Here is a 25,514-nt window from a genome sequence, read left to right on the forward strand (position 1 = left end):
GAACGAATTTTAATCGTTGGTGTACAGCAGCAGACATTAAAACCCTTGAAGATTTGGGTAATTTGATGGTGTTGGAGCAATTTAAGAATTCAGTTTCGAGTCGTGTAGCTACATATATTAACGAGCATAATGTAAAGAATCCAGAGGAAGCAGCTTTGCTGGCTGATGATTTTGTATTGACGCACAAGTCCACTTTTGTTGACTTGAATGTTTGTGATAATCCTTCTACTTTTGTAAGTTCCCTGCCTAAACCTGATCGTGTGTTCATGGAAAAATCTGACCCAAGTAAAACGTGCAATTATTGTCATGAGAAGGGCCACTGGAAACTGGATTGTCCGGTCCTTAGAGATAAATCTAAATGTACACGTTCCCCTGTTGAGCCATCTGTTTCTGCAGCTCCGGTTTTGTCTGAGGGTAGAGTCACTAAACAAAAATCTGTTGACTTTTTCTCTTCTTATTCTCCTTTTATTACAGAGGGGTGTGTGTTTTTGGTTGGAGGAAAAGAGGAGATACCTGTTAAAATTTAGCGAGACACGGGATCAGTGGATTCATTTATTTTGACATCGGTTTTACCTTTTTCCTCGCAATCTCATACTGGTGAGAATGTTTTAATTCGAGGAATATGGATGAATGTTTTGTCTGTCCCTCTTCATGTAGTGAACCTTCAATCTGATTTGATCCAAGGTAAGGATGTACTAGGTGTACGACCAGCTCTGCCAGTTGAAGGAGTTCACTGAACGGGCTGATGGTCCAGTGTGTCCCATAGTTGCACTTAAAAATGAAATTGAGCACAGTTCAGTGGATCAAGATGTTGTATGTGCGGTGACTCGGGCAATGACACGAGTAAAGAGGAATGAATTGAATGATCTGAAGGACATTTCATCTGATAAAGTGTGTACTAATGTGTTTATATCTGATTTGTCCACTTTGTCTTTCCCTGTCTCGGCAGAAGAACTTTGGATGCAGTCACTCCAACAGAATTGGGTAACATGTCTCACGGACATTGTGTGTGCGATGGCGTTTTATTGAGGAAATGGATTCCTCACAAATATTTTGTTGGGGATCCTGTTTTCCAGGTGGTGGTTCCAGTCAAGTTCCGACATATGATGATTGAAGTTGCGCATGATAAGTCTGGCCATCAGGGTGTGCGTAAAACTTATGATCGCTTGTTGCGTCATTTTTTTTGGCCACAAATGGCCACATGCCAGTTAACCAGTAAGCCAAAACAAGTTTTGAAATCTGTGCCTTTGAAACCATTGCCAGCAACGGGTGAACCTTTCGAACATCTCGTTGATCAGTGTAGGCCTACAGCTGAACGTTGCATTTGTGAACCAGGAGATCAAGCTCTTGTCCTTCGGCCGGTTGTATCTTCTCCTTTTGAAGCTAGGTTTGATGGCCCCTTTGTTGTGCAGTGTAATTATGAAATCATCCCTCATGGGAAAAATCAGTTAAACGATACCATGTAAATTTGTTAAAACCACATTATGAGACCCTGCAGAAAGTGAAACCTCTGTGCACCTGATACTTTCTGCCATATCTACTGACGGTAAAGTGGTTTTGGGGGGGGAGGAAGAGGAGACAATTTCGCCTGGTGATGGCGTTCTTCAGAAAAAAATATTAACAAATTTAAAAATTTGAGCTGGAATGACCAAGCTCTGTTTCAAAACCTGAGCTGCCTCGCTGCCTACTGCCAGCATCTCCCTAACTGAACTGAATTCAAAATCCTGTAAGTCATGACAGTACTAAGAAAAAGAGAGGCGGATACTTACAGCCAGCTGAGTAAGGGCATGTGGGTGCAGAGTCTGCTGGCGGGGAGCTGTTCTAGAGAGGTGTTTACCATTGACCTGTACAGATGTTTAGATGACAGCTCATACAGACATTTAAAACTACAGTGCACAGACTTAAATCATTTAAAATGCAAATAATTTTTCAGAGCAATATTTTTTGTTACTGAAGCAACTGGAAATATAGAACACAATGATTCTGAAAAACAGAGCTTCATGCACAAATAACATGATTTATTTAAACAAAAGTAGGAAATTAACAAGTGCAGCACTTCAGCAAATGAGGATGGATGAAGACTTACAGGTAGAAGAGAGAACTGAGGCCAGTAAATGTGTTGACTGTAATTGTTGTTATGGGATTGTCGTCCAAAATCCTGAATAAAATTAACAGTTCAAAACCTGCAAAAATGCTCCTAAACCACCAGCCAAACTAATGGACTAATTTAACAACTGTAAACAGTAACTGGACAGTAAAAACATTTGTAATGTTACAATGTTGTTCTGAATCTTCCACAAAAACATTAAGCACCATCACTGTTTTCAACACTGACAAGAAATGTTTCTTGAGCACCAAATCAGCATATTAGAATGATTTCTGAAGCATCATGTGACACTGAAAGCTAAAGTAATGATGATGAAAATTCAATTTTGCCATCACAGGAATAAATTACATTTTAAAACATATTAAAACTAAAAAATATATTATTTTAAATTATAATAATATTTCATATATGACTCATGTAAACAACTGAATCATCTTGATGTTGGCAATTTAATTTAAGAGCATTTTTTAAAAAATAATAATAAAACGACAGCATTTTTGATGGTTGTACTCACAACCACTTGAGTTTACGAAGATCACTGAACACTCCAGGTGAAAGCAAGGAGATGCAATTCTGGCTCAAAGATCTGCAACACAAGAACGGGAAATTATATTGAGCTTTACTCAGAATGTGGGAAGTTTTAACAAAGATAAAAAGGTTGCATTCACTGAATTGAACTTGTTTCATAACTGAACTGAAATTAATCATCACTAAACTGAATTGAGCTGAATTGAGCTTACCACAGCTGCTTTAAAGCAGAATTTGAACTTGTCTCATATTTGATTAAGTTTGCATCATTAATTCTCTTACTTTCCTGTTTGTTATTGTGAAGCTGCTTTAAATTAATCTAAGTACTATAAAAATAAAGGATTTTACTATTCATGTTTAATTTAAAAAATCAATGATATATACTGTATATATATAACATGCACTTACAGTTTTTGTAGCTTATATAGTCCACTAAAAGCATGAATGGAAACAGTGCCAATGCAATTATCCTGGAGAAACCTGAGGAAGAAAACAAAACAATCAACAATTTGGTCAACAGGTGGTTATGTTTAGCAGCTACACCAAAAATACAGATGAAAACATCATGTTCCTTGAAGGAGGAACTCGAGCCATATAGACTAAAATATCATAGAGCCTTTGCGATAAGCCATTTTGACTTGGGCCATAACCAAAACAACACCTTAGAAACCACAAAACAATGTGATTTTCAGAACACCTTACTGGGCAACCACTTACAACACCCTTGTATCATGTCAAAGACATTCATATGGGCACGTAACACAAAAGCTCAAAGAATGTCAGAAGAATGATGGCCTAGCTCCAAACAGACAACATTAACTTCAGTTATTTTTGCCTTGTCCAAATACCCACACTTGGCCACTTGATAGCTTGTGCACACGTTAGGAAGTAAGTGCGCAAGTCTGTCCCATGTCTTAAAAATGCCCAAGTGCAGTGCCCTTAATGCACACTAAACCCACACTATCTTGAATACCGCTTCAGAGCATTATGTTCGGGGATCTCACATGCCCCAAAATCGCGAGATGTCAAGGAAAACATACAGCTGTAAGATAAGACATTACATATAATTTGGTAGTAAAATATAAAGTGTTGCACATTTTATTGATGCAAAGATGAGTAGGCTATGTGTATTTTGTACATCATTTGCAACTGCTTTTTATCACTCAAAGAAGCACCACAATTTAAAAATTGTGTCTTCTGTTAGTTACATAGCGACCACTGAACACACATTTAGAAGTGTATTTTAAAATGTAAAGCACTGAAAATAATAATTTAAAAAAATAAGTTCTGTAAACGCTTGCATTTTTTTACAACACTATAAGTGTGTCCCATCGGGTAATCAAAAGTTCTACACACACTTGCAATCGTCACACCTACTTGAACACTTGAGCCAAATACAGGAAATACGTCATGTAAATAGACAAGTGCAAAGACTGCAAGTGTGGGCATTTGGACAAGGCTTTTATCTACGATTGTAACATCTCAGCTCATGGACCATGCTCCCGGTAACCAGAGGGCGCCATCGCCCGAATTCTAACCTTGCTCTTCCTCTTTCCTGTCAGTATATTTCCTATTATCAGATACAATAGCCTGCATATTGGATCCTGTATATCCTTTGTTTATCTTTAATAAATCTCCACAAATGTATTCTGCTCCACGGTCGCCTCCCATCATATCACAGAATATTCACCAACTTATTCACCATTCTTTGAGTGCCTGAAGTACTGTATTCAAAACTTAATGTCTACCCAACCAAACATTCATCTAAGAATGAAAAAATATTTAGTATATATAAAGTACTTTGTGTTTTTAAGCTGACAGTGCTGTGGCTCTACATAAAATATAGTGCTTTCTGGGTCACCTACCATATTAAATATTTAATAAGGGCTTTGAATTATAAAATAGGGAATGGGCCATTGATAATTATTCATGAATATTATTTACATAAGGAGAAAAATCCATTAATCTACATCTAAACGTTGAATACACAGCTCTAATGGTAAAACTCTCATTGCCGTTTCTGAGACACAACATGACAAAACAGCTTTTCTCCTTGACAGAAATACAAATGCATATTTACTGAAATAGCACACAAAAAAAGCACCACAATGACTGACTTTTCATGTTTGATTTAATGCCAAGCCATATTAAGTTCTGAGTGTATTAAACTGCCATTTACAAGATTGTCTCAGTTTAACAATCAGACAGCAGCTTGAAATGACTGTAAAATGAAAATGTCACACAGTGTTGTTCCCAGTTCTCTGCAGGGGCAGAAGGAAAAATAGCTAAATGAAGTACTTGCATAACTTTGTTTGTTCTAAAAAAAATTTTTTTTTGAACCTTGACAACATCAATCACTTTTAAAAGAAGCACTTTCAGTGGTAATGACTTTATGCACTTGGTGTTCCATAACCATTACTGTAATACACCACATCCTCTCATTCATAATACTTTTCTATGTGATTTCTGATCTTTTTCTCATCTCTACTTCTACTCAGACCTCATCTCTCTCATCAGTGGGTCGAGGTTTAGCTATTTGTATCTCTAGTCAGTCCCTGCTTTCTCCACTGATGGCCATTTAAAAGTGCAATCTGATTAAGATGTTTTTTTGTTTGTTTGTTTTTTTGCAAGCAATATGTGAATCACAAATATTTTATTATATTCTAGCAGATGTTTTGTCTGGTGACCAAAAAGCATGAAATGGACACCTGTCTCACAATTAACTGATGTTTTTATCTCTGGACAGGGAAAACTAAATTACTTTATATTGTATTAAAAAATCAATTATGTTAAATAAAATTATATTAAATTACTCTACCATTAAAAATGTGGGGTTAGAAAGATACATATATATATTTTTAAAAAAAGATACCTTCATTCGGCAAGGATGCATTTACTTGATTAAAAGTAACAGCAGAGACTTTTACATTGTTAATGTATAAATGCTGTTCTTTTGAACATTTATTCATCAAAAGCTCCAGAAAGAAATCATTACAATTTCCACAAACATATTAAGCGGCACAATTCAACATTGATAATCAGCATAAATCAGTATATCATAATGATTTCTGAAGGAGTAATGGCCACTGAAAATCCAGCTTTTCCATCACAGGAATAAATGACATTTTAAAATATTTTAAATTGTTACAATATTTCACAAAATTACTGTTTTTACTGTATTTCTTATCAAATAAATGCAGTCTTGTGAGCGTTAGAGACTTTCAAAACATTAAAAAAAATCTTACAGACCCCAAACTTTTGAATAGTGGTGTTTATTCCATTAAAGGTGCAATATGTAAAATTTTCTGTCTGCTAGAGGTCGCTAGAGGCCTATTCAAAACAAAGGCTGTAGCTTGATGACGCCAAGTTTGAGCGCGGAATCTTGGGACATGTGGTCTTCACCTCACAGCCGGTGGAAACAATCGGGATAGGACTAAGAAATCATGTTCATGGATGAGATTATTAACGTTACTGTAGTAGGAAGCAGAGCAGGACCGAGTGTTGTGGGAGCTGAACGAGGCCGCTGGAGCGATTGTTAATGAGAGACGAGCGCGACACACGCTGCGAGCAGCTGAACTTTTATTATGCTACAGTCGCCGGCGCTGCTTCCACCTTTCCGGTCATGAGTATGAGGTAACACAGCTCTGTTTATCATATTAGATACATTTGAGTGTGTTGAAAATGATGTTATAACGTTACTCTGAGCGTTCGCTCGGCGGCTGCTGTGAGACTCTTGCTGCACACTGCAGTAAACTAAATCGATTTTAGAATATCATATTAAATGCTGGATGGCTCGTGTTGATAAATGGCATGCAATTAATTTTAAAACGTATTGTATGATGGAGAAAATGCTGTTTTACTGTTACTAAAAATAAAGCTGCATCTGATTATGCTGTTAGCTACTTCACACAATAGTGTTTTTCTCTGAGGCATGGTAAAGCATGGTACTCGCAAAAAATCAAGAAAACTAGATTTAAACAATAAAACTAAACATGTTGAGCTATATAACAATAAATAGTTTTCTGTCTATAAATATATCAAAACACTTGTTCCCTTGTCTATTAAAACATGTAAATATTAAAGCGTCTTTGGTGTTTCCGTGGTTTCTACAAAATAAAACCAGAAACCGAGGGTAACGCGGGTATGACGCAATTGATAGGCGACGACTCACACATCCCGGAGCCTTGGTTAAAATTTCAATTTTCTCATGATTTACAAATAGTTGCAAACATTTGGGTTATTGTAAGTACTCAAGTTAACAAAATATAACACTGGCCTAGTGGTTTTTGGATATTTTACTGCAAAATATTACATATTGCACCTTTAAAACACTGAAAGGTGGCAAAATGACTGGACACATATTTTAATCATGACTTCTTTACAAAAGTTATTTTATGAAAAATATTTGTGAAGAGGACAAACATTACCTACTATTATGTCAATTACCATTACTCTATTGGTGTAACGCTGATGCCTTTTAAAAATAAATAACTATAGTACTCTGTGCTTATGCTTGTCGCCATTATCCTCACTCCTGTCCATAACAGTGTGTACTTCTAGAAAGCATTCATCTTCAGACAGCAGCACACTGAATCCAAGGTTTAATGGCATGCTATACAGAAACCTGCCAATACTGAGATTAACAAGCAGCAGCAAGCTCATTTTGAAGGAAGGTGACCATGGCCTCATAAAAGCTTCAGTGAATTCAACAGAAAGCGGATCATAAATGTTAATCAGTTCCATGCAGGAACCAATTGTTTTTGTACCACATAAACAGGCACTGGCTTTACAGGTTGACAGCTCCATTATACAAGCCTGCGTGTTGATTTGCTGCTTAGCAAAGTGTCGCCTTAAAGGGATAGTTCACCCAAAAATGAGAATTCTGTCATCATTTACTCAGCCTCAAGTTGTTTCAAATCTGTATAAATTTCTTTGTTCTGCTAAACACAAAAGAAGATATTTGGAAGAATGTCAGTAGCCAAACATCTCACCCCCAATTTACTACAATAGTAGGAAAAACAAATACTATGGTAGTCAATGGGGGTGAGATCTGTTTGGTTTGACATTCTTCCAAATATCTTCCTTTGTGTTCAACAGAATAAAGACATTCCTACAAATTTGGAACAACTTGAGGGTGAGTAAATGATGACAGAATTTTCATTTTTGGGTGAACTATCCCTTTAAAGTCAATGCATACCAAAGTTGTCTTGAGCAGGTCTTATGAAATCAGTCACTATGCATGTGACAGAAATTATAAAGAGGAGCTTTTCTGGATCAGAAGAAAGGATAAAGAAATGCTTGTTCATACTTACAGCCTCTGTAGTTTTATGTATTTGATGAAGGCTTTATCGGGTAACATGCGAATCTCGTTGCTCCTCAATGATCTGTCCAAAAGCAACACAAACATCCAATTAAACATTCAGTAGTGTTTCATTAGTGTATTGAGCTGAAGAAAATCTGAAAAAAATCGGAAGAAAATCTGCCTCAAAAACTGAGATAAGATGGAAAGACGGTGTTGGACTGTATTTTTTTTTTTAGCCTATACTGATACTGTCTTTTGTGTTTAATTGTGTAATTCAATGCATTTTGCACACTAAAGGTCTTTTCACTTCAAATTGTTGAGCCGTGTCATGTTTGCAGTGTCAATATCATTGGATAAAAACAGCACGCAAACTATACGTTTTCCTGAATATACCTTTTCGGTCTCTTCTTCATTCACCCTTTGCCATGAAACATTTTCTGACTGGTTGTTTGTTACTGAACAACTGGCCGTGGGGTTGTTTTCTCACGGAATTTGGCTACTTTTAAACTGTTGCCACAGGTTGATTTTTTTCCCGTGGGTTAAAAGTTTGACATATGTTTTGTTTTGTGAGGGAGGGGCACTGGTAGGGATCCTTTGAGCTCCTTAGAGCTCTTTTATGAAACTGACTACTTATGATTACTACTAGTGATTTTCCAGTTGAAACGGTGTATAATGCATAACAGTGATTGTATTGGGGCATGTGGGGTCCCTCTCAGTCCGTTCACAATCGTTCACAATTGCCCCCTAAAGCACGGGGCCTGGGGCTGTTGCACCACCCTAAGGGTCTGCCTGGCTGACCCTGCTCTGTAGCTTAATACTGGGTTATGCTTATTTGGAATTATGCTGCCTTCACATGTCATTGGAATTATTGTAAATATGAGTTTCCTACTCGACAATTGGGCATGAACGTACTCTCAAGTCAAATTTACCACTGGGAAATCAGAGAAGATTTTGTTGTTTTTGTAGTTTCTGCGTTGGACGTGCCATAAACTTTAAACATGGTGGAGGGGAGAACAATTGCTCCTGTGACTGGTTTTCTTTATTAGTTTTCTCCACAACAGCTACATCACCTTGTTATGTCATGAAAATAGTGCATATAGAATTATTGACACCCTTGTTAAATATGATCAAAGGGGGCTTTGAAAATAAATCTGCATTATTTATCCTTTTGATCTTTCATTCAAAAAAATTCACAAAATTCTAACCTATCATTTAAGCAAAACAATAGAAAGTGGGAGGGAAATCTTATTATGAAATGTTTTTTCTAGTTCATGTTGGCCACAATTATTGGCACCAAATTATTGCAACGTCCTTTTCCCAAGATAACAGCTCTGAATCTTCTTCTATAACGCCTGATGAGTTTGGAGAACATCTTTTTATCTGGTGGATTAAACCAGGTTGCTTTTGAAGTTCCAGTCGTGTCTGACAACTAAACATGCTGGAGTTTATTTTTAGATGAGTGAGGAGGATTTTTCTTGAAACAACTTGTGATGATGTACATGCTGTTTGACCCCAAGACTCAACTAATCTCTGCAATTCTCCAGCTGTGATCCTCAGAGAGTCTTTGTCCACTCAAACTCTCCTCCTCACCGTGCATTAGGACGATTTAGACACACGTCCTCTTCCAGGCAGATTTGTAACATCTTTAGTTGATTGGAACTTCTTAATTATTGCCCTGATGATGGAAATGGGGATTTTCAATGCTTTAGCTATTTTCTTATAGCACTTTCTATTTTGTGAAGGTCAACAATTTTTGCTGCACAGCAGAACTATATTCTTTAGTTTTATTTAGGGCTGCTTCCAAATAGTCGACTAGTCGGTGAGAAGAGGCTTAGTCAATCACGCAGTCTGTGACGGACGGATCTTTAAAGGTGGGATAAGCCATATTTCAAAAACACTGTTTGGAAGTGTTTGTTGTTGGTGTCAAACCGACACCAACAACAAACTAGTTGCCAATCAGCATTAGGGGACACAATACAAAAGAGCTCAAAAGAGTATCACTGGAATGAAGGTTAATGACTGGGCAAGGACCCATGTTAATATTAGAAAAGCTTTCCAGCGCTGGAGAGAGCTAAGCGGGAAGGCCTAAAAAAAAGCGCGGAGGCTGCTTTGATTCCGCTTCACGTGTGAGTAACACTGGGTTTGAGTGTCATTGATTGTCTGGAGCTGCTGTGCTGTTGGTGACTAACAACAAACTCTTGTTTGTATTTACTCTTGTGTAGTGTATGTTCATTTTTTTGTGCTTCCTTGTCGTTCGTTCATCATCTGCGCTTTATTTTTTGTGAAGCATTTTGTTGCCCATCAGCTGGGATATACAGACATCCACTCTCGCAGCTCTAGCCTCGCCTGCCAGCAGCAGAACGACTCGGAGCAGGGTGGTTAGGATTGGAGGGTGCGTTTTGGGGGCGGAGCAATGAAGAGAGGGGTGGGTTTGTTTGGGTTGATTTCAAACATCAACAATGGCCAACAGTGTTTTTGAAAAATCGCTTACCCCACCTTTAACAGTTAATCTATGTGGTAATTACAGTACATCGGGCAGACAGCCAAACGCTCATTTATCAACCAAATCATTAATCAACCTCAAATATGGCTTATCATCTGAAACATGTAAGTAGTAGCCAGTGTTGGGTGTAACGCATTACTAAGTAACGTGTTACTGTAATTAAATTACTTATCCACTGAAACGTAAAGTAAGGGATTACTGTTCATTTTTAGGTAATTTAATTACAGTTACTTATAATGTACTTGCGCTACATACTGTAAATTTGTTCAGCAGTTCTGTTTAAATCAATATTGAATTTAAAATCTAAATTTGTCGTCTAAAGGTAAAAGTGAACGCTGCCTCTTTAAAGTCGTTAGCTGTAGTGCAGTTGCGCGTGAGTTCGCAACTTCACACCAGTTGGCTGCGTAGTCGCTGTCGCTGCAGAATGGAAATATCCAATTACTTCACTTTTTTGACACAGGGTAGGCAACAACATTACGGTAAAATGTAAGCTATGTCCTAGAGAGAAAAAACTGTGCGCGCTCTCTGAGAGACGGTCTTCAGTCAGTGCGCTCTCAACCAAAGTGCACACACATAGCCGCCTCTCGCGAGTGTCAAATACACACACAGTTATGTCAAAATGCCCGTCAGCTGCCTACTTTTATTTTTGTGTACTCACAATAACAACAAAATGTTGTGCTTTTGTAAAATAATGAAAGCTCTGAAAATGTCTCTGTAAACTTGAGCGCGCCAACAAAAAGAACCGAAACTCCATGTAAACTTGCCTCACAGACATGAAAAATATATCTATAGAAAGCAAAATGTCTACTTTTAAATGAACCAATTCAAATGGAAATGCTGTTTTTCCCCGATGCATTCATAATCATTACTTCTGCCGGTGCGCTTTTTCAAGCTTTATATGTGTGCTTGAACGCTGATTAGGCTATTTAGGCATTAAAGGCTCTTTGTTATGATTTATACAGTTTAATAATAAATGCGACTACTAGTCGACCAGAAAAATCTTTAGTCGAGGGCAGCCCTAGTTTTACTCACTGAAATGAATGATTACGGAAATTTGGCCTTTGTGTTTCCTCGTATTTATACTCCTGTGGAACAGGAAGTCATGGACTGGACAATTTCATGCTCCTAGTCACCCTGGTGTGCTAAAAAAAAATGTAAATATGAATGGGAATATACTTCAAAGATATTTTACTCTAGAATTTCTAGGGGTGCCAATAATTGTGGCCAGCATGCATTGGAGAAAATAATTGATTTCATAATGTGAGTTTTCCCTTACTTTTAATTGTTTTACTTCAGTGAAAGGTTAGAATTTAGTGACTTTTTTTAATGAAAGATCAAAAGAATAAACAATGCAGATTTATTTTCACAGCCGCCTTTGCTCATATTTACCAAGGGTGCCAATAATTCTGGAGCTGAATGTATATTAATAATTATTTCAAGCATATTGTATGTTTTTACACAGTGAAAACAGCATGTATTTGACAGAAATTCCAGAACAGTCAGCAAGCTGACTATCTATGTATGTAGTACAGTGAAAGTTTATATGGTTTTTAACGAATGGGACGCAACATTTTTATCAAAGTTAAATATATCCAATACATTTTGGCTTTAATAAGTTTTCCATAGGCAAGAATAAACCTGGCGTTATTCTGAACGCAGCATTAAACTTTCAACAATTAGACAACCAACATCCACCATAATCTTTTAAATTTATGAACTGCATGTTGACTATACAAATTTGCAATGGAAGGCTGCGTACAGGAAGGTAACATTCGCTGACACCTGCGGAATGGATCTCAATCCGGCATGCACACAGTGGATCTCATTGTTAAGGCACTGACAACGATCCGGATACTGCTCCACTTCTGCAAGGCAGGACAGGAAAGAGAGACATATACACACGAACATACACACATTCAGAGTCACAACCAAAATGTAGTTAAAAATGATCACTGATTTATAGTGTTGAAAGTATATTACAATAAAGGTTACATTTCAAATATATTTCAAAGATTAAATATGAGTTGACCGTATCCACCTTTTGCCTATGCCCCATGATGCTTTGCGTGTATTATAGGAGTAACTTTCGTTAAACTGTAAACAATTAGTGAAAGGTTCGCTCTATGAATGCAATAATAAGCATTTTCAAAAACTGGGTACAATGAGATGACATTATTCTACTCACCCTTCAACCATCGAACATTAAAAGGAAATTTAAAGTGTAAAAGCATTAACAAATTAAAGCTGCAAGCAGCATTTACGGGGCCAAGCACAAAGAAGGCACAAAAAGCCAGCCAACATGGCTGTGAGCATCAGACCAACTGCAACAGTGAGCAATTAAAGATCTATTAAGATCATTTTAGGCAAAAGAGCTGAAAAATCACAAATACAGTCAATAATAAAGATTTACTGGTTCACCACTTCAGACCAATAGGTGGCGCTGTGACCAAATTAATGTGGTATGATCAGAGTGAGGTGACAATGACAATCGCAAATTTTGGTGTCAATATGTCAAAGCATTGCAGAGATACAGACTCAACAGTCATTTTGGCATCAAGCCTCAAATGTGTTGCTTTGACATGTGAATACGGTTTCGTCTATCAACACGAAATCCATAACTTTTTACCAACATGGTCTGAAAATGATACGATTCGATTTTGGTGAAAATTGGACCAACGGTCTAGAAGTAGTTCGAAAAAGTATGTTTTTAAAGAAAATCAAATTGGCGGACAGGAAGTTTGGCTGACTATGGCAAAATTGGCATCAGTGTTCTCAGCATGACCCACGAAATCAATTAAGATCAGTCTCATTACAATAGGCCACATTTATATAAAGCTATTAGAATTTTTTAAAATTTCATTATAACATTTGACCACAAGGAGGCGCTATCGCAAAACCTATTGTGTGCCTTCAGAGCATGGTGTCGATGGCACATCCTGAGTTTCGTAAAGGTACATCAATGCATTCATATAATATAGCATTTTATATCAAAATACTGTATTGTAGATAATGGCATTTTCATGTTTTGTTCAATTATAGCGCCACCAAGAGGCACAATCCCACCAATTTTTATGTGCCCTCAGGGTGACCCCATACATGTGTGTGTCAAATTTGGTGCAAATATCTCTTTTAGTTTTGGAGTTATAGACATTTATATGTATGAGATCATAAAAAATCACCCATGGATGACTTTGTTTTGATTTTTTTGCCACTTCCTATCAAAATTTTGACATTTGGGCTAAGACGTATAGTTAACCAGCTTGGGATCCGTGTTTCCTACGCTGGTTTCGTCTCAATGGGACTAAGGATTTCAAAGATATTCTCAATCGTTTTGTAAGCACTAAATCATCACAACGCACAAACCGTAAGGTGAAACCTAGCAAATTTGGTATCGTTGGACTCGGCAAGGATTCAGGAGTCTAATGAGATGACTCCCATGAAAAAAAAGTCAACCACATCAAAAGTTATAAGCATATTTTTTAAAAAAAATTTCCACTAGGTGGCGTTGGTCCAAAAATTCTCAGGCTCCTTCAGGGCATTGTGCTGATGACCCATACCGAGTTTCGTAACGATATGCTAATGCATTCATAAAATACAGTATTTTAGCACAAAATTCAAAATGGCCGATATGGTAAAAATGGATATCATTCGACTTGGCATGATGCCCCAAATCTAACGAGACCAAAGTTATGATTTTTGGACAAACCCATCAGAAGTTATAAGCAAAAATAGCCATTTTTCATATCTCCGGACCAGTAGGTGGTGCTGTGCCGAAACGCTGCATGTTGCCTCAGGTCATGCTTGTGATGACGTACCAAGTTTGGTCTGAATACGATAAAGCGTTGCAGAGATACAGCATTATGTCTATTTTCGGAAGCGCTACCTAAAATTTGTTCGCATGTTTTTCGAAAAACATTTGAGAAATCAACTTGAGTTCCGTAACTTTTTGTCGGCATGGTCTGAATATGATCTGGTTCAATTTTCGTGAAAGTCGGCCTAGGATGAGCTCGAAAAAGTAGGTTTTTAAGAAAATTCAAAATGGCAGAAAAATTTTCATAATGGAAAATGACGTCATAGGGTGCAATCGATTCGTCTTGACCCAAAGAATTTTGTATATAACCCTTACAGTTCAAAAGTTATTAACATCAACATGAATGCAACTTTGGACAGCTGGTGGCGCTAGAGGGATTGAGATAGAGACTCCAAATTTGCTATGGACACATTTGAGACTGGCCTCTATCAGTGTGCCAAATTTCACAACTTTTTAGCATACGGTTCTATGGGCTGCCATAGACTTCCAGAGCGGAAGAATAATAATAAGAAAACTAATGATTTCAATAGGTGCCTATGGACCTTTGGTGCTTGGCCCCTAATTACTATAACAGACAATGAATAACCCCAAAATCTTGATTCAGAAATATTATGGACGTGTTAAATATCACTGTAGTAATATATGTCTGTATTATGTAACATACGTTGTAGAGCTGCACGATTAATCGAATTTTAATCATGATAATGATATCTGCTTCTCTCGATTGATTACAAATAATCGTCACGATGTTGGCCCGCTCATTATTTATCTTGAAAACATGTTTTTTATTTGGCATTTGTGTTATCTTGCATTGGTAACAAGCCTCCACTAGCGTTCATGCTTGTGGTTGCCAGATGCAAAGAGCTTAAATCCTCCAAATAGAGCTTTTCCCAAATAATCATGATTAATAATCGCAGTTATAAGTTTTAGCAAAATAATCATGATTATCAGGTTAACTATTATTGTGCAGCCCTAATACAATCAAAAATGGGGATAAGAAGTAATAAGGGGGAACATTTACATTTTAAAGTATCCATGTGAAAAGAGATGTGAGGATTTGGGAAGAAAAACTAAATATTCTTGGTGCACTCCAGTGTAGTATTCATGGGATATATCATAAATCAAATTCTTTTTTCATACTGTTACAGCAGAATACAAAGGGGGGGAAAAAATCAGGAGGAAAAGAATTCAGCGACTGAAAAGAGCTCTTGCTATAGGCATTCTTGTTATATCATATCACATTAAAATACCAGGTGTTACATTATTCTTCTGACATCAGAAAATAGAACATGAAGGAAATTGTACAGCTCATTCAGTCAAAATGACGGAAAAGGATTATTTGTAGCGCAGCCTTATGATTTGAAATGATTTGTTTCAGTCTTTTTGAGTGGAACTTCCTCAAACCGAAAGTGCCTCCCATAATCTAAAACGCAGTAGAGGCTTGTTAGGAAAAAGATGGATAATGAACTATTGAAAGTGACATTAAAAATTGCACTATATGCATAGGCCTAGTTTATACTAATACAAGCAGTACTGTCTAGAACTGGACTGTCTAAATTGTGTTTCTGAGACAGCAAACTCAAGAGGTTAATGAGGGAATTAGGTGTGTTTTTACGGCATTCTGTAGAAAGCTCTTGTGGATAAACCCTTTTATATATCTGGTCGAAGAGGTCTGCCCAGCCACTGTTATCCCCTTCAGAGAGATGGACAGCGATGAGATAAAGGTCAACATGAGACGAGCACACACACACACACATTCACACAAAACACATGCAGACAGGATCAGCAAACAATTGATAAAACAATGATACGATATTGTAACAATGTTAAAATATATATAGATCAGTCTATTGGGGACATTACAGGGGCTAGTTGTCACTGTTTTTACACTTTTATTTAACCCTTGTAAGCTATTCGTTTTGGGATGTACATTCAAGTTGTTGGGGTCTCCAGAGACCCCAGACAATAAAATGTGATTTTGTAAAAAAAAAATGTTGTTGTTTTTTAAAACAAACTTACTTTATTAATGTTTTTACTCTATATTTGTGAAGTTTTAGGGGGATTTTTGGCATGTTTTAAATTTATATAAACAAATTAATAAATATTTTTTTAAATAGGCTTTTTTTTTTTTTTTTTTTTTTCAAAATAACCATATTTCTAACTTTCATTCATGGAAATACCATTGACAATTTGCCATGGTTTAGGTTAAGATTTTTGCCGTCTTTTGGAAAATACAGTTTTCAAAAGTAAAAAATTATCATTTTAACCAGTAGATGCTATTTTTTATTATTTATTGCTATTTTAATTTTTTATTGCTATTTGATATTCTATTTCACATGCTATTTGACTAATTGAAAGACATCTTTTCATAAGTTTTTCCATTTGAATTCATATCTACATATTATGAAATCAAAATTATAACAATTAAAAATTACTTTTTGTCTAAGTTTAGCATTTTTTTGTATTAAAGTCAGTTTTCTACTGAAGTTTGTGCTAAATTGTATTATCTCATCCTTTCATCTCTCTCTCTCTCTCTCTCTCTCTCTCTCTCTCTCTCGTTCTCTGTGTGCACGCATTGTTCTTCCTCTTAGATGTGCCGTGGTGTCACTACTTTATTTTTGTGTTGATTGTGCATTTTGGCTGATTTTATTTGACAAATTATAATATAGCAATTTTTAAAGTCTCACTAATTTATTCCTCTCTCTCTCTCTCTCTCTGTGTGTTAGTGTGTGTGTGTGTGCGCGCAGAGTTTTTGTAGATCTACAAAGTATTGACAGCATTACAAAGTTTAATACCATTTGGATCAAGGGAACTTTTTTTTTTCATTTCAGCAAACGTCATTTGGGGTCAAAAAGACCTTGAATAGCTTAGAAGGGTTAAGGCTAGTTTATCTTAGGAAAAGACACAGACTTTTTCTTGGCTACAAAAAATATTACTGATCATTTCCACCCAGGATAAAAAAAAAAAAAAAAAAAAATACAGACTGTTAAAAACTACATTTATTCTGAGAAAACAATCTCATTTATTTATTTAGTAATTCATAAAATTCATTAATTCTTTTATTTAGTTTGGAAGACAAAATTCACAAAATGTACTGCAATTTAAGAGTTTGAACTAGGTGTTTGAAACCAACATACAGAGCTACTGCTAGAGAAAACACATTTTGACTCAAAACATTATAGGGTAACACTTTACAATAAGGTTTCATTAGTTAACATGAACTAAGAATGAACAATACTACTACAGCATTTATTAATCTTAGTTAATGTTAATTTCAACATTTACTAATACATTATTAAAATCAAAGGTTTTTGTTAATTTAATCAATGCACTGTGAACTAACATAAATAATGAACAGCTGCATTTTTATTAAATAACATTAACAAAGATTAATAATTACTGTAACAAATGTATTGCTCGTTGTTAGTTTATGTTAATTAATATACACTGGTCAAAAAATTTAAAAGAACACTTTTTAATCAGAGAACAGCATCAAGTCAGTTAAACTCCTGGGATACTGATGTGGTCAGTTCAGTAGCAGAGGGGGTTGTTAATCAGTTTCAGCTGCTTTGGTGTTAATGAAATGAACAACAGGTGCACTAGATGGGCAACAATGAGACAACCCCCAAAACAGAAATGGTTTTACAGGTGAAGGACACTGACATTTTTTCCCTACTCATCTTTTCTGACTGTTTTTCACTAGTTTTGCATTTGGCTAGGGTCAGTGTCACTACTGGTAGCATGAGGCGATACCTGGACCCTACAGAGGTTGCACAGGCAGTCCAACTCCTCCAGGATGGCACATCAATACGTGCCATTGCCAGAAGGTTTGCTGTGTCTCCCAGCACAGTCTCAAGAGCATGGAGGAGATTCCAGGAGACAGGCAGTTACTCTAGGAAAGCTGGACAGGGCAGTAGAAGGTCCTTAACCCATCAGCAGGACCGGTGTCTGCTCTTTTGTGCAAGGAGGAACAGGATGAGCACTGCCACAGCCCTACAAAATGACCTCCAGCAAGCCACTGGTGTAAATGTCTCTGACCAAACAATCAGAAACAGACTACATGAGGGTGGCCTGAGGGCCCGATGTCCTCTAGCGGGCCCTGTGCTCACTGCCCGGCACTGTGGAGCTCGATTGGCATTTGTCATTGAACACCAGAATTGGCAGGTTCGCCACTGGCGCCCTGTGCTGAGAGCAGGTTCACCCTGAGCATGTGACAGACATGAAAAATTTCAGCAAAATGGACTAGCCTGCTGCATCATTTTTTCACTTGGATTTTCGGGGTGTCTTTGAATTCAGTCCTTTGTAGGTTGATCATTTTCATTTCCATCAAACGATGTGGCATCCTTTCGTACCTAACACATTACCCAGCCCATATCAGTATAGATATCCAGCATGATATTTTTTCCCCATTGAGATTTGATGTGTTTTCAAAGTGTTCCTTTAATTTTTTTTTAACACTGTATTATCTAAAGTTAACAAATTAGATCTTATTGGAAAGTGCTACCCATTATGGTTACTGAGATATAGCCATTGTGACATCCCTGTGTGACAAGTCGCCCTGGTCCTATATATATATAAATATATATATATATACACACACACACATATATACAAATGAGCCAAAACATTATGACCACCTGCCTAATATGCTGTTGGTCCTCCGCATGCTGCCCAAACAGCATCGACCTGCCATGGACTCTACAAGACCCTGAAGGTGTTCTGTGCTATCTGGCACCAAGACATTAATAGCAGAACACTGCCCAGAGCATCACACTCCCTCCACCCATTTGTCATCGTCCCACAATGCATCCTGGTGCCATCACCTCCCCTGGTAAACAACACACACGTACACGGCTGTCCACGTGACGTAAAAAGAAATGGGACTCAGCGGTCCAGGACTGGCGACCTTCTTCCACTGCTTCAAGGTCCAGTTCTGACATTCGCAAGCCCATTGTAGGCACTTTCGACAGTGGACAGGGGACACATTCCTCCATTAGCCATCATTAAAATTTTGTCTTGGAAAAAAAAAAAAAAAAAAAAAAAAAACGTGCCACAGTAGACCTTCTGTTAGCTCAGACCAGATGGGATAGCCTTCTTTGCCCTTGTGCATCAATGATCCTTGGGTGCCCAACACACTGTTGTCGGTTTGTGGTTTGTCCCTTCTCTGACCACTGTTGGTAAATTCTCATTCTCTGCTGACCAGGAGCAACCCACACTCATCGCTGTTTCAGAGATACTCTGACCCAGTCGCCTTGCCAAAACAATTTGGCCCTTGTCATCTTTATTCCTGCCCATTTCTCCTGCATCCAACACAGTGATTACAAGAACTGATTGTTTGCTTACCATCTAATCTACCCAGACCTTATTATGTGGCATTGTTGGGAGATGATCATCGATATTCATTTAACATGTGACTGGTCATAATGTTTTGGCTCATCAGTGTGTGTGTGTGTGTGTGTATATATATATATACATATATATGTACTGTATAGATAGATAGACAGATAGATTAGCTATATGTGAGATCTCTGTATTTGTAAAAAGCTCTTACCACAGTTGTCCTCGTCAGCTCCATTGGGACAGTCGTTCTGGCCGTTGCAGTGCAGGACCTGTGGCAGACAAATGCTCATATTGCCACATGGAAAGTGACCCAGCGGACAGCCTTCTGAAGGCCTGCGCTCCGGCCCTGCTGCTGGGACAATGTACAAGAGCACACTTAAGAAATCACTTCAAACACTTTAGATGCTTATGCTTATTTATAAATCTTCTGCTTTCATATGTTAAGGTAATATGCAATTTAATAATGTCCTTCAGATGTAAAGACCCAGTCGGGTGGTATAAATGCTACGGAGCCCCTAAAAGGACATGGTGGTGGAAAAAAATTGGGATGGGAGGAAATTTTTTATTTATTTATTTTTTTTTTCAAATCTTTTGCGTTCCCTCGCAAAGATATTATCGTTCTCTTGCTGTGAGCTCGGACAAACACTTCCTCTTTAATGTCCCGCTGGCTGGCAGTAGTGTTTCAGTCAGCTCCATATGTTAATAATGCACACAAATAATGTGCGGCTCATAAAGTTTGAACTTGTTGGAATATAAAGAAATGCAGTCAGTGCTTAACTCAAGGAGTTCAGTAAAGTTGCCGATATATTCACAGATTCGATCTTCCTGGATCAATAACTCGTGAGCTAAATGTTGTTAATACACAAATGCAGCTATTTCCAATCATAGTAACCTAGACAACGAGCTACAACAACCCAATTGTCCTCAAATGTGCTTTATAATATATAAATTGGTCTCTATATGCGGCGGAGAGACACGTCTGAAGGGACCGTCTGAAAAGTGCAAAACCCAAAACCCTTTTGCTCATTTTATATTATGAAAAATACTCAATACTCAATAACTTTAACGCACTGTACTGTCACCAAATTCAGTTAACACATTACTGCTCTCCTGCTGGTTATAGGTACTACAACACTTAGTTTGGCAAGTAGCACATAAAGTAGGGCTGGGTATTGACACAATTTTCATGATTCGATTAGATTTCTATTCACATGCTTTTGATTTGATTCGATTACGATTTCAATTCAATTCGATTCGATTCGATATTGATTATTTTGGATGTGTTATATCAGGTATAGTACATGGCATATTTTCTAGAGGAAAAAAATCTCTCAACTAATGCTGTAAACTACACATGGGAGTCAGTTGGTACTACTTTACTATAATATTGAAGGTTAAAATTAAATTATTTATATACAAACACTTAAATTACACTTCATTATAATGAATATGTAACAGTGCATAGCTATATCAGAATGCTGCTTTCTAGAGTTCACTTTTCTATCTGACTAACGAGTTTATGGTCACTGAATATGTTTTTCTGAGGTAAATGTGACATTACGTGACATTGTTTACAAGCTGTTTTATTGACGTCTTTCCGAGGTTGAAACACTGATTGAGCTATTACACGAGACATGATACGAATTTCGGTAAGTTGTACTGTATCTTTTAACATACCTTCAGATGTTTATTTCGCGCTGTAACTGGTATTAAAGCGGAGGAGAGGATGTTCACATGCGCTCCGTGCTGCCGCTTCTCTTTAACTGAGGCGCTAAATCGATCTGTCATGCCACATTAAACAGCGCCAAAACGGTATTTATATTTTGAATCTCATAATAAGATGGACGTCACTTGAAATCTGAGACTTTGCTTCATATCAAAAGTAACAAAGCACAAAGATTATTGTGATTTATTGGATTTGAGTCGCGCTACGTTCTGTTCATTCATCAACTGAAAACAGACTAGACTAATCACTTCTTGGGATTAAGAATCGATATCGGTTCGTAAAAATGAGAATCGATTAAAATCAAGAAATCGATATTTTTTACCCAGCCCTAACATAAAGGCCTTTACACAAATGATGTTGGTACGCAGCTTACATTCTTACATCTTGCATGATAATTGCTTACTGAATATGATGGCATTACAATTTATTTCATATTTTTACTAATAACAGTGAAGTTATTGATTTTGTTTCATAATAAATAATCATAAAAGTTGTGCATTTTTTTTTATCAAACTAAGTGTTCCAGTACAACCAGCAGGAGGGCAGTGATGTATGAACTAAATTTGGTGACAGTACAGTGTGTTACAGTGAAGTTATTGAGTATTTTTTATAATATAAAATGAGCAAAAGGGTTTTGGGTTTTGCACTTTTCACAGTCCCTTCAGACGTGTCTCTCTGCTGCATATAGAGACCAATTTATTATAAAGCACATTTGAGGAAAATTGGGTTGTTGTAGCTCGTTGTCTAGGTTACTATGATTGGAAATAGCTGCATTTGTGTTTTAACAACATTTAGCTCACGAGTTATTGATCCAGGAAGATCGAATCTGTGAATATATCGGCAACTTCACTGAATTCTTTGAGTTAAACACTGACTGCATTTCTTTATATTTGAGTCCAACAAGTTCAAACTCTATGAGCCGCGCATTATTTGTGTGTATTATTAACATATGGAGCTGACTGAAACACTACTGCCAGCCAGTGGGACATTAAAGAGGAAGTGTTTGCCCGAGCTCACAGCAAGGGAACGATAATATCTTTGTGAGGGAACGTATGAAGTGATCCAAGCCTTTGTTTAAACAGTCAATTAGCACGCTTCCAAATGCTTTCCAAATGCCTTGAGCAAAAGGACAAACTGTGCAGATTGTCAAAAATGAATATATTTCCTTTAAGTTTTAGATAATAGACTGTTTCTCTTCTGTATAGTGGCACATGCTTCAGAGACAAGAACATTAGGTTAGAATATTCATATGAGCGCAAATCTGTAATGCAAATCTGCTTTTGAATGTTAAACAGCACTGAGGTGCATCTTCATAAAGGAGAAGAAAATAGAGAGGTGAATATCAAACCACACACGGATCCATTATCTTATAGATTTCTTAAACATATAAAACATAATCATGACTTTTAAAGGCAAAAGTTAATTTTAGAGAATTTGATGAATTTAGTTGGGAATTTTCTTTGGCCTCTGTAGTGTGTCTTGTAGAAACTCTCTGTTCAGTACATGTCTTGGAATGTCTTCAATTAGAACTCAGCGTTCAAGTTTGAGACGTTATGCCATCTGTGAAATCACAGGAAAAAGTTAACAGCTTGCGGTCTATTGAGGGATTTTGTTCTGCAATGCCAGCCGATCTTCGAGCAAAAGGAGATAGACGAAAAATTTTGAATGTTATCAATCCACAATCTGACTTGTGATAGATCCTGAATCATAAAGCACACCATGTTCATTCATTTGGCCAGAGGAGAACTGAGCCTGGTTTCTTCCAAGGTTTTTTTTTTTTTCATGTCCATCACCTGATGGAGTTTGGGTTCCTTAAAGGTGCAATATGTAAAATTTTCTGTCCGCTAGACGTCGCTAGAGGCCTATTCAAAACAAAGCCGTAGCTTGACGGCAAGTTTCAGTGAGAAATCTTGGGACATGTGGTCTTCACCTCACAGCCGGTGGAAAATAATCGGGATAGGACTCGGGAAGAAATCATGTTCATGGATGCGATTAATAACGTCACTGTAGTATGAAACAGAGCGGGACCGAGTGTTGTGGGAGCTGAACGAGGCCGCTGGAGCGATTGTTAATGAGAGACGAGCGCGACACGCTGCGAGCAGCTGAACTTTTATTATGCCACAGTCGCCGGCGCTGCTTCCGCTTTTCCGGTCATGAGTGTGAGGTAACACAGCTCTGTTTATCATATTAGATACATTTGAGTGTGTTGAAAATGATGTTATAACGTTACTGGATGCTGGATGGCTTGTGTTGATAAATGCCATGGAATTAATTTTAAAACGTATTGTATGATGGAGAAAATGCTGTATTACTGTTACTAAAAATAAAGCTGCATCTGATTATGCTGTTAGCTACTTCACAAAATAGTGTTTTTCTCTGAGGCATGGTAAAGCATGGTACTCGCAAAAAATCAAGAAAATTAGGTTTAAACAATAAGACTAAACATGTTGAGCTATATAACAATAATTAGTTTTCTGTCTATAAATATATCAAAACACTTGTTCCCTTGCTATTAAAACATGTAATATCCATGGGTTTCATGTGACGTCACTGTGTTTTATCGCCGCCATTTTTGTGCCCGGTCACAGCTGTGCGACCTGTTTCAGTCTGTGGTCAGCAGCTACAGCTACCAGAGGAAGATCAGCAAAACACTCCAAGAAGGTTCACAACAAGGTTACAATATGCCTGGGATATGTGGTGCTGTTAGCTGTTTTAACAGTCGTCAGAGAAACCCTGAACTACAATTTTATTTGATCCCAAAGGAGTTAGATTTGTTGGCTTCAGTCAGAAAGGACCACACCACTGGCAGCCAAACAGCAATGCACAACATTAATAACTACTGGGACTGTCATTTTCATAACATTATAATGAGAACACTATTGTAATAAAACTTTGTGAATTCTCTGTGTTGTTGTTTCAGCGTGTTGTTGTGGGAAGAGCGCGTCTACTGGGGTTAAACATTCTGATTAGCACATAACTCAGTTAAAGCTTCACTTGTGCATTCGTGTCATTTTGTGCAGGTAAAAGTCGTAATATTAAATTTATGTAGCCTATAAATATCTGATTAATCTCATATAGGATGCGTTTTGTTGAGGTTAATAACCCGCAGAGCTTTATTGTACTGATTCAGTACAATACTGATGATCATCTTCCTCTCAAACAGCAACGCAAAACATTAATAACATTATAATTGTATACACTATTGTAATAAAACATTGTGAATTCTTTGGGTTTAGTTGCTGTGTTTCGGCGTGTTGTTACAGGAAGAATGTATCCACAACAGCTACATTATTCTGACTATGTTACTTAGTTCAAGTTCATCTGTGCGTGATTTTGTGCAAACAGTTGTAATATTATTTTTATTCTGTATAAATATCTGAATTATCTTATATAGGATGTGTTCATTCTCTTCAGCTTCAGCGTGCGCATGCAGCTCTAACAGCAATGATGATATTTCAAACAGTCATTAAAGATGTTTACTATTACTGTAATATTAAAAATGTTTCATATTTTTTCAAAAACTTTAATGCATTATTTTTAATAACTAGCACTTGTATTGTTCTCATATTATTTTCATCAACATATTGTTTGATTAAAATCATTTCCTTATTTCCAGTTATTTATTCCACCATGGCACATGCATTTTGTTTCTTTATTGTCCAAATAATGTTGTCAAATGACTTGTTTGCATTTAGGTATTTTATGTTATTTTATTTATATTTTTGTTAGGTAATAGATTTTTTGGTAACACTTTCTCCGGTTTATGACGATGAACATTACACCTTATTCTCATGGGCACTACTGTAGAAATGTTTTTAAGGGACAAAACACAGTTGGGGGTAATAAAATAAGGATCACAAATAATAACAGATGTTTTTTCCAAATATCGATATTTCTCCCAAATAGTCTGGTGGATCTAAAATGGTCAATATTCATATTCATGCATTTTATTCATATTTCATGTTAATCATTTATGGCTTACGATTTCTCAACATTATCTTTGATTTCATATATTCATGCACTCCTACTCCATATATTAATCCTATATTAATCCTATATTAATCCTCATATTTTCAAGTATTTACTCTTTAATGCACTCCTTTATGGTTATTCTTCTTCTATCTTTAAGAGTATGCTTGCTATATCCAATGTGACAGGTCATGTTGACACGTTTGTGGTTAGATATCGGACGCCTCC

The 25,514-nt window shown here is 36.9% G+C and overlaps 1 protein-coding gene across 5 annotated transcripts in view; it reads right to left on the bottom strand.

The window, feature by feature from the left end:
• Positions 1–25,514, bottom strand: part of rxfp2b (relaxin family peptide receptor 2b) — a 54,579-nt gene that overhangs the window by 17,502 nt on the left and 11,563 nt on the right. For 3 of the 5 annotated variants that reach the window (XM_051863081.1, XM_051863079.1, XM_051863083.1), the window contains exons 2-9: positions 19,803–19,943; positions 15,867–15,944; positions 12,200–12,305; positions 7,948–8,019; positions 3,044–3,115; positions 2,622–2,693; positions 2,087–2,158; positions 1,770–1,844 (exon numbers count right to left, since the gene is read on the bottom strand). In XM_051863081.1, the coding sequence (XP_051719041.1) occupies positions 1,770–1,844; positions 2,087–2,158; positions 2,622–2,693; positions 3,044–3,115; positions 7,948–8,019; positions 12,200–12,305; positions 15,867–15,944; positions 19,803–19,943 (688 nt within the window). Of the gene's footprint in view, positions 1–1,769; positions 1,845–2,086; positions 2,159–2,621; positions 2,694–3,043; positions 3,116–7,947; positions 8,020–12,199; positions 12,306–15,866; positions 15,945–19,802; positions 19,944–25,514 lie in introns of those variants that run through there. The other 2 variants (XM_051863080.1, XM_051863082.1) reach the window with 2 other exon arrangements.

Source organism: Ctenopharyngodon idella, chromosome 15 (genome assembly GCF_019924925.1).
Source record: "Ctenopharyngodon idella isolate HZGC_01 chromosome 15, HZGC01, whole genome shotgun sequence".
NCBI classification, from domain to species: domain Eukaryota; kingdom Metazoa; phylum Chordata; class Actinopteri; order Cypriniformes; family Xenocyprididae; genus Ctenopharyngodon; species Ctenopharyngodon idella.